The sequence below is a fragment of the Rissa tridactyla genome, chromosome 1 (assembly GCF_028500815.1).
Source record: "Rissa tridactyla isolate bRisTri1 chromosome 1, bRisTri1.patW.cur.20221130, whole genome shotgun sequence".
In the NCBI taxonomy this organism is placed as follows: domain Eukaryota; kingdom Metazoa; phylum Chordata; class Aves; order Charadriiformes; family Laridae; genus Rissa; species Rissa tridactyla.
In genome coordinates this window covers 206,269,385-206,283,962 of record NC_071466.1, presented here as the reverse complement: position 1 = coordinate 206,283,962, position 14,578 = coordinate 206,269,385, and the positions used below count along the sequence as shown (strand labels likewise).

Below are 14,578 nucleotides of genomic sequence, written 5' to 3'. Positions count from 1 at the left end.
CATGCAGCCTTCATGAAATGACCTTCACCAGTGCTGTAGTTACATCTCAGAACTAACTCCTGTAGGAGATAAGAATAGCAGTGAGCTTCCCCTCATTCAAAATTACATGACATTTATTTCCTCACCTTCACTGTATTTGACTTCTTTGAAGTTAAATCTAAGCTTATTTTTTTTCCTGTCTTCAAAAGAAACTGAACAAGGTTTTTAAAATTTCTTTTAAAAACTTGAAGATAGTCACAATATCTAAATCTGCAGCAGGCACTTTTAAGCTTGTGAGTATGATATAAAATAATGACTCCTGTATAAATAATTTATTCAACTTGTTACTGACGAGTGATTTCATTTTTTTTTTTTATTAATGTGCACTAAGCTGCCAACAGTTTGGGGTTTTTTTTCCTAAAAACAATGGGAGGAAATCTGTTTCAAATACTTGTGGGGGTGTTTTTTTTTTTTTTTTTATGGGGAATCATGTTTTTAGGGAAAATAATTCGATATAAAACCTAAGATGGTTTCAAAATAATACATTTCTTTTCTGAATAACATCGTAGAACTATTCCACGATGCATTGATTTATCGGAAGAAAGGAGAATACATTTTCTGTCACACTGGTTTAAAGTGGACTTTTTAGAACAGAAAAATCAAACGTTCTGTTAACTTGGAGTTCACTGCCAAAGTTCATAGTTCAATCAAAACTTTATTGCCTATGAGAAACAGTGGATGAAGAAGAGCAACAGAGAAATTTTTACCAAGGAGTCCACATCATTATTGTGTATATCCTACTTTTACTGTTTGTAGTGAAAAGTAAGAGGAGGAAAGAGGGAACAAGGTGCTTTTACTCTAGGAGCAGACAAGAAAACGTGTGCTTGCTGTGCCAATGTGCCCGAGAGGTACGGCATTTGGTAGCCTGTAACCTTCACATGAGAAATGTGCTTCTACATGGACGGAGCAGCACTGTCGTGGGAAGCAGTCGCTCAGCGTGACTTCTCCTTCTGCTCAAAGCCTTCCTGCAGCATGCGGTGGCATCCCACAGTAAGAATCCCTGTCTAGCACTGATGGGATCCCTACTGAGGGAATACAATTCCCCGTGTCTCAGTTCAGCATTTGCTCTGCTGTCTGAGTAGCAGTTGGCCACCAGGGATTTCAGCTGTGAATCTTCTGGAGGTGTTGGGCAGCCACTCACTCATTTCTTCAAACTCTGTTCATTAAAATTAAGTGCAACAATATCTGCTATTATATATGAGCATTTTTTGTTGACAAGCCAAGGTCTAGTCCAGCTGTCTGGTGAAGGGTGCAGAGATTTCATAGAATCATAGAATGGTTCAGGTTGGAAGGGACCTTAAAGATCATCTAGTTCCAACCCCCTGCCATGGGCAGGGACACCTCTCGCTACACCACGTTGCTCAAAGCCTCATCCAGCCTGGTCTGTATATGTATCTGTATATATTTGGCTGTATATATCAACTTCTGGGGTGAAAGCCAAGGCATAAAATCATCAAAACAAACTATGGACTGGAAGATAAAAAAAATCAAGTGCCTTGTAACTCTCTTCTACCATTCAGACACCATCCCATCCATTGTACTTTTCCAAAGTACTTTTTGGTTCGTAAGAGGAGATGTACTCTGGATTGGCTTTTACTCCCATGCCTTGTTGGATAGATGTGGTTCAGAGGTACAGCAGAACTATGAAGACTACGGAGAGAGAATTTTAGACTTGTGTCTGAAAACTGCCCCATTTTAAGCACTGATTATTATTTTTCATTCACCTATATTAATTAGCTTCCCTATTTTATGCATAAACTGCCCTAATTTTTCTGTATGTCATCTGCCCTAATCAGTAAATAACCCTTAAAATCCTGTTATTATTTTATAATATTGATTCATTAATTAACTGTTCTGAATTATTGACATAAACTTCCAAAACAGCTGAAGTGAGTTTGCATAAGAAATATATCTGTGGATGGTTTCTATGGCAGCCTATTCCACAGTCCCTCTTTTAATGCCTCTCAAAGTAAGACTGTATATTTAGAAAATCCATTTATCAATATTTTCAGGGATTTAGTAGCAACAGCTAACAGCTTCACAAATCCTTTTAAAATATACTATTAAATAGACATTATACAGGGTGGCTGGCTCCCTAAGTTTGAGTAACATATGTAGAGCGAATAAGAATAGTAGTATTTTTTCAGTTTAAAAGTTGTTATTGCAGGCACTGTAGAATCTTTCAGGGTACACTATGGTCTGCGTATGATTTAAGCAGGTTCTTCAGTTGTCTGTAGTAACATGTACAAGCTGCCTAACAAAAGTAATCCACAACAGTTTATTCATAATGTTAATAAAATCAAGCAGTATAAAAGCCGGGGGGTTGCACCACTGCGGTTGATAGCAGAAGTGTTGTTGTCCCTTATTCCAGATGTGACATGTTTCCAGGATTTCTGAAAGTGTACTAATGTGCAGTATAATAGATGTTTTGACATCACAGTTGAACAAACTATTGCAAATCTCACTTAATAATATTTCTGTTGATGCTTTAATCAGTTGAGCTATCAGTAGGAGTAACAGAGTTGATAACGCTGGGCAAAAATACCTGACTTTAGCAGAACTACACATGCCAACAGACTACTATGCAAGTAGTTCTTTAACTACATCATCTATCCTCTGGAAGAGCTGCAAAAAATCAGTCATTCCTCAGAAAAGGCTTTGTTCTCCCAAAGACCTTAAGAAACTATGTTCTAATTAAGCTTTTCTAGTAGTAGAAAGCATTTTGCATTTAATTAGGTATGCCATTATTTTATTAGTAACATCAAAAGTGTCTGCCTAGATCTCATTAACAGAAGACTTTTATAAATCTGAAGGAATATATGGAAACATAAATGCTCATGCACACATGATTCTCTCATCAAAATGCCCTAATGAATGTCTTGATTCTTCAGATAGTTCTCTTGTGCACATATATTCACTTGCATGTAAAACCCTGTTGTTTATAGTTGGAAAAAAGGTTTATGGAGTTGTAAACAACTTTGTGCAATGAGAATCAAAGCCTAAACTTCCAAAAGGGATAAAGATTTATCATCATGTTTCAGTTTATATCTTTACCTGAAAGAGTGGAGATCCATGACAGAGCAACGCTGAATGTCTAAAACATCTACAAAAAATAATCTTAGACTTTATTAATTCTTTATTAGCTCTACAAGTTCCTAAGTAACAAAAATAACCCCCCCGACTTCCTACAAGCACAGCCTACCATCCATTTGTCATTAGGTTTTCCAATTTCCATTCTCAAATATTTCTTTAGAGCAGTTCACTTCTTTCTTTCCTATCTGTTTTGAAAGCTGATATCGTTTTTACTTTTATAATAAGCGTGAAAGATACTGGAATATATTGCAGGGGTGTTTGCTAAGACATTAAAATGTTTTATGAAGAAAATACCAGTGTCTTCTAGACCTTCATTGCTGGCACTAATTCTTGCCTTAAAAAAAAAACAACTTTTGAGGCAGTAACATGGAATCCAGAATGATTCATAACTGGTTTTCCTTCTTTTCACTTTTTGAGCACTGAAAATCAGATTCCTTCGGGCCCTTGGCTAACTTCTGTATGGTCTGCACTTCCAAATGCCAGAATACCCATAATTTCCCAATTTGGTATTCTCCAGGAATTACATAGAATATATTTTATGTGTTTATGATATCTGCATTAGCAACAGCTTTCCTGACACTTTTTACAAGTCTCTTCTACAACATTCCATGCCTAACTTGACACAAAGTATTCACACTTCTCTGTTATTAGCTTTTATCTCTGACATCTATTGTTAACATCTCAATAGATACCCTCTTGGCAAAGAATAATGAAAAAAAGATGTTTTATTTGCTCAAATGCTGTGCTGGCGATGGAGCTTGTATAGCTGGGCTTAATGCTGGGTCATAGTTCTTAAAAGAAAGTACTCTGCAGACTTAATGAGGAATTCACCACCGGCAGGAAAGCGACCCGGTTCATGCCGCGATTACCAGGCAATGAGTCACGTACCTTTGTAGAGGGAACACCCAGCATATCAGTGCCTGTCGCAGGACAACAGCGTGAATGTGCAATGATCGGATCCTCGCATGGTGGAATGGGGAGCTCTGGATATGTCGCAGGTTGTTTTAAAGAAAAGTCTTCAAGTGTCTGTCTCAGCCTACAGCTCTTGTGCTGCCTTTCTTCTCCGGGTGTCTCGCTGGTCCCAATGGTCCTCTCATAGCTAACCAAATAAATAAACAAATAAAGAACCTTCCTACCAGCAGTCCTCAGCTACAACTACTGTCATTCCCATCTCACGATGTTACTTTGCTGTTCAGCTCCAGTATGACTTAATTCTTAAACTGCACGAATTATCTGTTTATCTGTTTTTATGCACATTGTACAGTGTCTGTCATATTGCCCAAAACCAAAAGAACAAATAGAATACCCAGGCTGTGTTTAATCGGAAGCTACTGAAGGCATACTGAATCTAAAAAAAAAAAGTATTTGAAAGGATATATGCATCTATAGTGTAATAATTCTGCTAACCACCAGGCAGGAGCTTATCTAGCTTACATAATGCGTACGTCTGAAGTTTAGAAAAAGTGAAAATCTAAAGAACCACAAGCTGAATGCATATTCTTTCCATAAAGAACGTGCTTATCTGTTACTATGTGCATTGTAGATCTCAAATCCAGGAAGTCACTGCCCCTGTTTTACAGTATAAAATATATTGTCCCAATAATTATGTGGTATTACAGAACGTGGGCACTACCACCTAGTACACAGTCCCTTAAGGCTGCTTTTCATATCTTACGGTTTACTTCTTCAGGAAAAACAAAGATGTAACAAGCAATGTAATTAATCCTAAAGTGTACTAGAAAGTGTTAAAACCATGGGTCAGGTGTTTGGGTTTTTTTAAGGGTTTCTTTTGATATGACCGAAATTCTCCACCTAATTTCAGTGGATACTGGATTGAGCCATGTAGTTAGTCTATTATTTCTGCTAATATCAGTGAATACTGATGATGCACAGGGACTGGAAAACTTCCTTTTAATTCGTGTGAATTAAACACCCAGAAATGAAACTATTAGTTCTGTGAAGTATGGCTAAGTACTTTTCCCTTTCTACTAAAACTTGTTCAGAAAATCCTGGAGATAGCAAAAACACAGTTTCTTCCAAGTAGTGTCTGAGTCTTCTCTCTGTGCACAGGTAATGTCGCAAATAATGCTGCAGTCTCACAACTCAGCACCTGCTAAATGCCTGGGTTTGCCTCTCTGTAGAGCATTTAGCACCTTTGCTAGTGGTGTTTGAACTGATTAACCCGGAGATCTTCTTCAGGACCACGTTTGCCAACAACCTGCTCATTGATACAGTTTGAAACTATCACCCCTGAAAAACATTTTCAGGAATCTGAAATTCATTCCTTTACTTCTGCAATTATTTTTATGGGGCTACATCAGACAAATTGCTGGTATTACACACTTAGAAAGAGGAAGAAACTTTTCCTCTTCATGACCCTTGGCAAGAAGGGGCTTATGCCATTGTGGTTTATGTTGTTGTTATCAGAAGTATCATAAGCACTTGAAGCTTCCTGCTTCATAGCACATCTAAAATCACTTTACTTGAAAATTATGTTTATTATTCTCTTCAGCTGGGAATTCAGTAGATCAAGATGAATGTGGTGTTTCTCTGCTTAATGCAGTTAGTAATTTGACAAGATAGGTATAATTTCCCATACATTTCAGTTCCTCGCAGTAATAGTGTCCCAGAGTAATTTGGCAAACAAACAAAAGAGCTAATTAAACACTGTTGAATTTTTCTAAGGCAAAATGTATACAAGGTCGTACCAAGGGCTCAGCTGAAGTTTATTAAAGATTAGCAGTCTGTTTCTGCGGGAGGGATCCCTCCAGCTACTGTAATGTATGACAGCCTGGTGTACCGCTTTCCGCAGCAAGCTGTTGTACAGAGCAGAATTACAGAACAAATTTTCAGTAGAATGCCTAATAAAAGGGCTTTGTATAGTCAAGATTTTTTTCCCCTTTCTGTTTTGTTATATTTGGAACAAATAAACACAATAAGGCCCTCTTCGCTTCCATACATTTGGAAAATGAATCCAGGAGCGGATGATTATGCAAGAAGGGCTCGGTTATTACTGTGCCCTTCATTCACACCATAAATCCTTGTGGCAAAGACACACCTCTGCTTTTGTATTTACCTCGTGCAGTAGGAACCAACCTGTGGGTCCAAATGCAAATCAGCTAAATAGCTGTAAAGGTGTTTGGATAGTGAAGAGGTGTGCCGTGTTTGCCCTTAACATGCAATTAAAAAATGTAATAATATAAATATTTATAATATGCCTATAAACCTTGGGCAAAAAGTCTGTCAGTAGGTATTGGACCGTGCAGGGACTAAGGCCTTTACTTCTACTCTCCTGACTCTCCTGATATAGACTGTACAGAACGCTATATTATTATCTTGTAATTTTGCCAAAGACTGTAAAATACACATTGTTTACTGTGAATTACAGATGATTTACTATGAACTGTTCTTGACAATGTGTCTATGGTACTGAGCACAGAACACCTTTCTGAGTCTTTCGTGTCATAGTTCTGGGATTTTTAACTAATATTCCTATGCTGACAAATAAGTAAATTTGCCTCTTTTTCTGTCATGCATAGCTCCATGGAGTTAGCAATACAAGAAATATTGAGAGAGCACCTTTCCTGCTTTTCAGAGTAGCAGGGCTGGACAGAGACTGTGACGATTCAGTGCTTCTAAGTAGTAGAACTATTTTCAAACTGAGCACCTTGTTCCCAAATAAGCACTTAATATATTGTAATTGTGTAGTTGGATGCTGAGATTTAAAGACAGGCATATAAATTCCTGTTTGTTCTCCTACCTGTACAAACTGGTGTAGAGCTTTCCAACCCTGGAGTTCTTCCAGTGTTAATAATTCTATAGTTTTTTACTAATAATGGAAATCTGGACTGAACACTACATGAACTGACCATTTTTCTAATCTGCGCTAGCAGTCAACATAAAACTTCCGTGTTACATTTTATTTATTGTTCCCCAAGCTCATATAAACAGTATTTCAAAAATAGTTTACTGCTATTGAATTAACACAGTCCTTTTCTTATTCATTTTAAAGATTTCTTAGGTGTCTAAATTTATACCCTCAGGTCCCTTATAGTCAGTTAAATGAAAAATGCTCTTTCAAAGGCTATTTATGTAAACAGCACCTAACTCCTCTCCAGAAACACAGCACCATCATATAACATAACATTGAGCATGGAAAGCCTGCACTGAAGTATGGTGAATCACCATGTTTCTCCTGTAGAACAGAACAAGAAACAAGCTGCAAAGGCAAAGGGTCTTTTTTTTTTTTTAAAAAAAAAAAAAAAAAAGATCTGCCACATAGCTCAAATATCTCTAAATTGTGCCAACTACCCATCTTGAAGTTACAAAGCCAGATGAAGTAGTTGCTCAGTGAATGACCTTAATGTTGTTTTTGAGAGCAAATTGATGAATGATGCAAGCAGCGCTCATGAGATCAAAGAAAGTCAGTATCAGTCCAGACTTTGTAGACCACGCTCCTGTAATTTCTAGGGTACCTACATGTGTGATGGCACTTGCTTGTATGGACTGCTCATGGTTACTTGCAAGTTACTTCTTTTGTCTTCTGTTCAACAGCAGCAATAGATTGCATTTGTCATAAATATGCATAGTGCAGATACCTCTTGCTAGTTTTGATCCTGCAAGATCTAAAAGTATCATGTTCTTTCACTATGGAATTCAAAGATTATTTTTTCATACATTACCATGGTAACAAAATGGTAACTAGGTTCCTATTTTCATTTTACATTAATAAAAGGCTAAATATTATAAGCAGTAGCAAGTGTGTCCTATTAAGCCTTGATGCGGTATAACGAGAGGTGTTATATTTCTGTAAAAATATAAGACTTGGAATTAATCCTTTGTTTTAAGTCTTGAATCACCATAGCTCTTAGGCTTGCTTATCTGGCTATATGAATGTAGTTAAAGACAAAATTTATTAAGAGCAGTAACTCTACATTAGATTAAAAGCAAGGAAAAAGAAAAATTGCCTATAGTCAATAAGATTCCTGTATATAGACCTCAACGTTCAGACCTTGATGGGTGTTTTAAGATTCTCCAGTAACTGCCTCCCAAGTCTGTAAACCTGCACATTGCAAACGCTATGGTGCTTACACAAAGGTATAAAGGACGGCAGAAGTATTAATAGCAGCAACTCAGTTCCTCCAGGGTGAAGGAGTAAAGAGGCAATAACTATTGATTATTCCATTAGCTAGGGAATTGCTTTAACCATTGCAAGATCTCAGGTCCTCTGGGCTGAGAGAATGAGAACAGATGCAGGAGGGAAATGGCACTCGGTAAGATTTTATCGAGAGCAATAAAGTTCTGGTGGGGATGGAAACTGCTGTACCTGGTGTAAGAGTCACCCTGAACACATGCAACTCGTGATCATGGTTTGCTCTTTTCTCCGTTTTTTGAAGGAAGTGAGTAGTTGACATCTTACAGGAGTACCACCCTCAGTATACCATACAATGCAGAACTCTTGGAGCAAACTCCCTAAGGATTGTAAGAAAAGAGGGTGGAACCTTCCGTGTTAGCGTCTGAGTGATCCTATTACCTGCTGGCATTGTAGGACAGACATAGCAGGTATAGGTAGAACTGGCAAGAAATTTTCTAGAAAATCTGCTTTTCCTTAAAAGGGTTCATTTGTGTAATTTACCCATTTCAATTCAACTTTCATGAGAAAGGATCCCTCATCTCCATGCTGGGATATCTAGTGAAACCATGGGGTGCAAGAGAAATGGAGAAAGGAAACCATGCTGTAGGACTACCAGTAGCTATTCAGTAGCCCAGAAAAATCAGCGGGGAACTGAGATTCTGGGAGACTTAATTAAGTAGCTGCAGTGCACTGCAGCGCACTGGCGATTCTAAAGTGGAGTTCTGGGTCTTTTGGTTTTGCCACAAAAATCCATTAGTTTCATCTTGAAGTGAAATCACAGTAACAGTGAAACAGTAACTATTTGAAATCTTGGAGTGTCATAAAACAAGATAGTGATTACATCTGCAGCTCTAAATACAGGGCATCTCCTGGCTGCCGTACACGTGGGGATAGGTGATGAGCAATTCGACTGGAGAGCAGACAGGCTAGAGTTAAGCTGTGTGTTAAGGATACAGAATTAGTCTATAATTGGACCACGTATTTCATTTGAAATAGGGGAAGCAGATTAGACAGAATATTCAGTTCATAATGAAGGGCATATGCAAACATTCTCATGTATGTACCATATCCGAAAGAACAAGACTAAGTCATATAAGGGCAGAAAGGTCTGGTCTTTAGCTTCCAATTTAAGAGAGGGATTCAGAATCTGAAATGTAGTCCATTACACTTTTCTAGGCAAGTAGACCAAAGACAGTGACCAAATGACCTGGTTTGAGGTAAAACAGAACCAATTTCCTTTTCAGTAATTTTACTTTTCAGTTAAGTCTCTTCTAGCTAACTGCACCTTCTGAAATTAACAGCATATTTTTCAGAGAGTGGCCGCTTCTAGCAGATATCTGGCATATAAAGAGAGCATCTGTCGTATGTTTAGTGGCCAGCCCAGCCCAAACCACGACACCAAAGTAGAGAAACACAGGGATAACTGAGTCTGGTTTTGGACCTCCTGTGAGACTGCAGTCATCCTTGCTGAATGCGACTGTTGAATATCCATGCGTTTAAAACAATCTGCATTGTATTAACAATTAATATCATAGAATCACTGAAAATTCAGGCTGAGAGGGAGCTCAGTATTTCACCTGGTACAACTTTGTACTCAAAGCAGGGCTTACCTCCACGTTTTATGTAACTTGTATTTTTGTCTAATTGGTAAACTTCTGGTAATCCTAGTTTGGCTACATAAAAAAATATTGAAGAAACCATAAGTTAGAGGTACTCATCTAATGCGCCAGTTTCTTCGCTGTGCCGTGTCTCGGAGCAACATAGCCTTGATTTGACAAAGCTTATTTGTCTCTTGTGTTTTATGAGGAAGAGACAGTTCCTGTCAATAGACTTTGGGAGTGAAAAATTCTTCAGGAGAAAGCATGCAGATCAAACATCTGATGCCTGTGCTGCTAGCGGAGCTCCCAGGAGCTCGGGGGCTTGCCAGAATCCCTGTGCTTCTGCACAGTTCTCACAAAGGGCTGTAGATCTTTGAGGATGCTGCTGTATCCCCAGGGGTCAGATATTCCATGGGGAGTAAATTCAACATATTTGTGGACACTACAAGTGTTAACCATACCATCCCTGAAACACAATAGTAATAATCTTAACAAATCATTTCGACAAATATGAAATTTCCAGAAATAAACAGCCAAATAAGATGAGTTTTAGTTTTAAATGTTGAGATGAAAAGAGGATTGGAATCAAACAAATGAGGGAAGGTATCTTATAGATTTATCAAAACATATTCCTTGGTGTTGGCTACAGAAATATTAGCTTCTCAGTCTTTGCCGTAGACATTCAGGCTGCCTGTGAGGAGAAAAAGGTGTCTATGAGACACAGTCCGGGTAACCTAACTGAGGCACCATTGTGTCTCTATGTCTCCACTGAAAGCAAGGAGTTTGGACGAGTCTGAAGGCCATACGGTGCTTTGGCCAGTAGGAATCGCTGAGAGCATGGAAGTCCTGTCTTTATCACTGGGAGAGAACCTGGCACTTCTAATGTGCTCTTCATTGCACAGAAGTCTCCGTTAGACTCCAGCTATAGAATGGGATTCAGTATGAGGTTAAGGCAGCTGCATTTTGGGCAGTGCACATGTTAATCTTGTGCATTTGGGGCAATGCAAGGGATATTTCGTCCTTTGCATATCCACTAGCTTTACATGGACATCTGAGGCTTCCCACAGAGACCTGCGTATGGCCAACTGAATTCAGCTCTTAGCAGGTAGGCAGCTGAATAGCCATTTCACGTGGCAGAAATGTAGACAATTACACTTAGTTTTCTTGATCTAACACGAGTCTCACACAAAATGATTCAAGAGGTTTAAATGCAGATGCCTGAATAATAGACAAAAAAGTAGATTAAATAGATTTTATGTTAGCTGACCTGAAGAGATGTCTGAATCACTACTGCATAATATGAGAGTCACAAAACAGTGTTTAAGGTGGTGGAGTAATAACTGAGGAAGAGACGGTGTCTTTTGCACAATATCATAATGTTTAACTTTTGTCCGGGAAGTGGAAGATCTGGTTTCTAGGCACTTCCCAGTGTCAACAGTCTTGAAACCAAACCCTGCAAGTGTTATGGAGTCACTACAGTATTGATAAAGAATTGATTTATTGAGATGTTTCAAACACTCTAAGACTCAGAGGACCTAAAACTCTCTCATTTCCAAGTGGAGTTTTGAGACTTATTTAGTGCTTTCGGTCAAAGAAGGGGTAGCCTGACCACAATAAACTGGACCATTAGGAAATTAGGTCAAATTCAGATGCTTCCCTGTTAACACGTCAACTTCTGCTAGCTAAGCCGAGTCACTTCTCAGCATGTATGAAATACTGTCAGCATTTATGGAGTTCTGTCATCTAGAGATGACAATAGAGGCAATAACTAAATAAAAGCACCTTTGCAGTTTGTCAGCATGGTTAGCAGGTGATTTGAATCACTCATTCCCTTAAGCCTAACCACTTATCAAGTCCACTTAGGGCATTGAAACAAGCAATGTGAACGTAACCCTTACAGACTTACTTACAGATTGTGTACTAAATAAATGTTTAAAAAATCAGGAGGCAGATTAATTGCAGACAAGACTTTGTTTGAAGCATAGAAAATACACATCAAAGTTCTGTTGTTACCTCTGAATGCCTGGTGTCACTGAGGGTCTTTCTAGTAACATAAAAAGGGTCGAAGTGTGATACATTTTCATTAGTGAGAATAAATAATATGGATCCAGAGAGCATCTGGCATGATCTTAAACATGTATGTCATGTACCTCTGTCAGCTTCAACAGATGTCGCTATATGGTTTTGAAAGACATCCTCACAAGGCGGATGTGCTATAGAATGTGTTGTAAAATTTACTTTGTAAATGTGTGTGTAAAATGTACTTTGCAGATTTTCCAAAACTTGCAGAAATGTTCATGTGCATTTAGTTCATGTGCTTGACAGTGTGTCTTTCGTCTCGTTACTAGGCACCACAAGGCCACATAAGGAGGGGGAGGTCCCTGGTGTGGACTATATTTTCATCACTGTTGAAGATTTTATGGAATTGGAGAAAAGTGGTGCTCTCCTAGAAAGTGGAACATATGAAGGTAAGCACGCTTTTACTGCTAAATCTCTCTCATGTTTACATTATGATTTTTTCTAATTTGATGGATTTGTACTGGGACATCCCATTACAAATGTGTCATTGCTGCTGTTATCAGAAATTTGTGAAGAGCCATATGGCAATTATGAAAATATTTTCATATGTAAAAGCTAAATGCAGATGGGTTCATTGTAATTTTGGTATATTACAGTGGTTAAGAGAAACAGGAAAATACATTGCACTTGCAGGAAGGAAATGCTAGCTTCTTATGCCAAATACTGGAGGAGGTTTCCACAAAATTTCAAGAAACAGCTGCTTTTCTAACACAGGACAAACAAAGTCTCCTACAGAAATCAGTTGTAAGGCTGACGCTTTTCCTTTGCCTGTGTCATCCTGCAAATACCAATCTGTATCAGAGGTTGAAACCTCACTATTTAAGTAAAACAGGAGGGATTTGCGATGTCATGTCTCGTGGGCTCTGGAAAGTTATTGAAAAGAACTCATTAATTTTGTAATATGACAGAGGGATAGGTACTGTCCTAATGACTGTATTAGAAAATGTCTGTATATGGGGCAAAGAGCCAGCAGCTTATTGCAGAACGGTGCTTCCCAGGAGAACTGATGATTCATCTGATTTTAAACCTTTTCCAAAACACAGCTGTCCCGAAAGTGAAACTACTACAAATGGAAGGGCAGTTACACAGCACGGCATTTTAATAAAACCAGAATAATGCTATGCTGTTTTAAACCAGACGCTTCTTAGAAATACACTAGTATTTCAGATAACTAATGCATAGGTGTTTTCCTGTAATCTCCAAAATGACAGGGAACACCCTTTATATGAAAAATATGACCCATACGTATGAGAATACCTGGCTGAGTAGAACCGTTTACAGGAAGCAGGCCCATATTTTTACCTTGTAGCAAAAGAAGCAATGAAGACCTTTTTGTCCTGACTTTGTCCCTGTCAAGGAAAGCATCTGAAGATAAATAAGAAGCTATTCACCCCAAAGAAAATCATTAGCTGTGTTATAAATAGCAGGAAAGAAGGTAATCCTTTCTCACCTAATCAGCACAAAGTACCCATTGGAAAGCAAATAAATTTTCATAAAGAGTTATATCAATACAGAACTTGTGAGAAAGATTTCCATTAAAGAAGGTCAAATAAAGGAAAATATATCGTCTTTTCTACTTTTTCCCCACTGTCTGACACCTAATGATAGAAGTTACGTAAACATTAATGCAACTACAACACCACGATTTTACGTTTATCAGAGATTCATTAAATAACAAGCCTTTCTTGAAGTGTCTTTTTGTTACCTGAGGTGTTTGAAACTAACATTAAGGGAGCTTCAGTGTAGCACAAGTCTGTCATTGCTTGACCATGTAATTTCATTAGTTTGTAGCAAGTTTGTAGAGATTGAACTGCTAGGTTAAATTAATTCACAGTGCTCTTCTGTCCCTCGAGGGATACTGAGAGGTGTCTTTTAATACCAGCTACCAGAGCTGAGTGGACAGCAAGGTGAAATATTGGTTGGGGAAGTCTGCATAGCTCCTTCAACCAGCTGAGGACCTAGCTGAAGAGAGGTCCGAAGTTGTGACTATAAAAAGTCTGTCACGTCATCCGCTGATCACAAATGACAAGTTCACCGAAGCCAAGAAGTCATAAACTAAATGCAAAACAAAAGAAACTCAACAGAACAATTTCTGCATAAATTCTGTCTTTGATTCCAGGTTTCCCAATCACCAGATGTGCACTCTGACAAATAACAGATAATATATTATCTGTCTATGTATTATGGCAAATAATGGGCAAAACATTAGAAAATATACGTAGTTTACAGACATTGTTTCTCCTGTTCCCAAACAAAGACTTTCGGACATGACCTTGCAAAGTTACATCCCCCGTTTCCTGATTAATTCCTCATGACTGTAGTACCTTCCTCAGGGAAGGATTTTGCTAATCATTCCGTCACAAGTTTTCCTGAGCACATTAAGTCTACAGTGATTAAGTTTACTGTTGACAATTATACCAACCAGAGCAAAGAAAATTTCAATTACCCCACTAAAAGAAGATGATTTTTGAATCCTACCATAGATCAAGCAACTTACATGAGCATGCATGTTCTGGGAGGTAAATTTTCTTTCCTTACCAGCACTGGTTATCAGGCCTCTGAAACAATGTTAATAGATTGGTTTGCAGGTTTATTATTTATTTTTTTTGTCTTGAAAAAATCATTCCATATTTAG

At 38.2% G+C, this 14,578-nt stretch overlaps 1 protein-coding gene across 8 annotated transcripts in view; it reads left to right on the top strand.

The window, feature by feature from the left end:
* The window catches only part of MAGI2 (membrane associated guanylate kinase, WW and PDZ domain containing 2), a 757,062-nt gene that overhangs the window by 443,363 nt on the left and 299,121 nt on the right, over positions 1-14,578 (top strand). For all 8 annotated transcript variants that reach the window (XM_054216495.1, XM_054216512.1, XM_054216480.1 and 5 more), the window contains one exon: positions 12,213-12,332. In XM_054216495.1, coding sequence (XP_054072470.1) covers positions 12,213-12,332 — 120 coding nt within the window. The remainder of the gene's footprint in view (positions 1-12,212; positions 12,333-14,578) is intronic.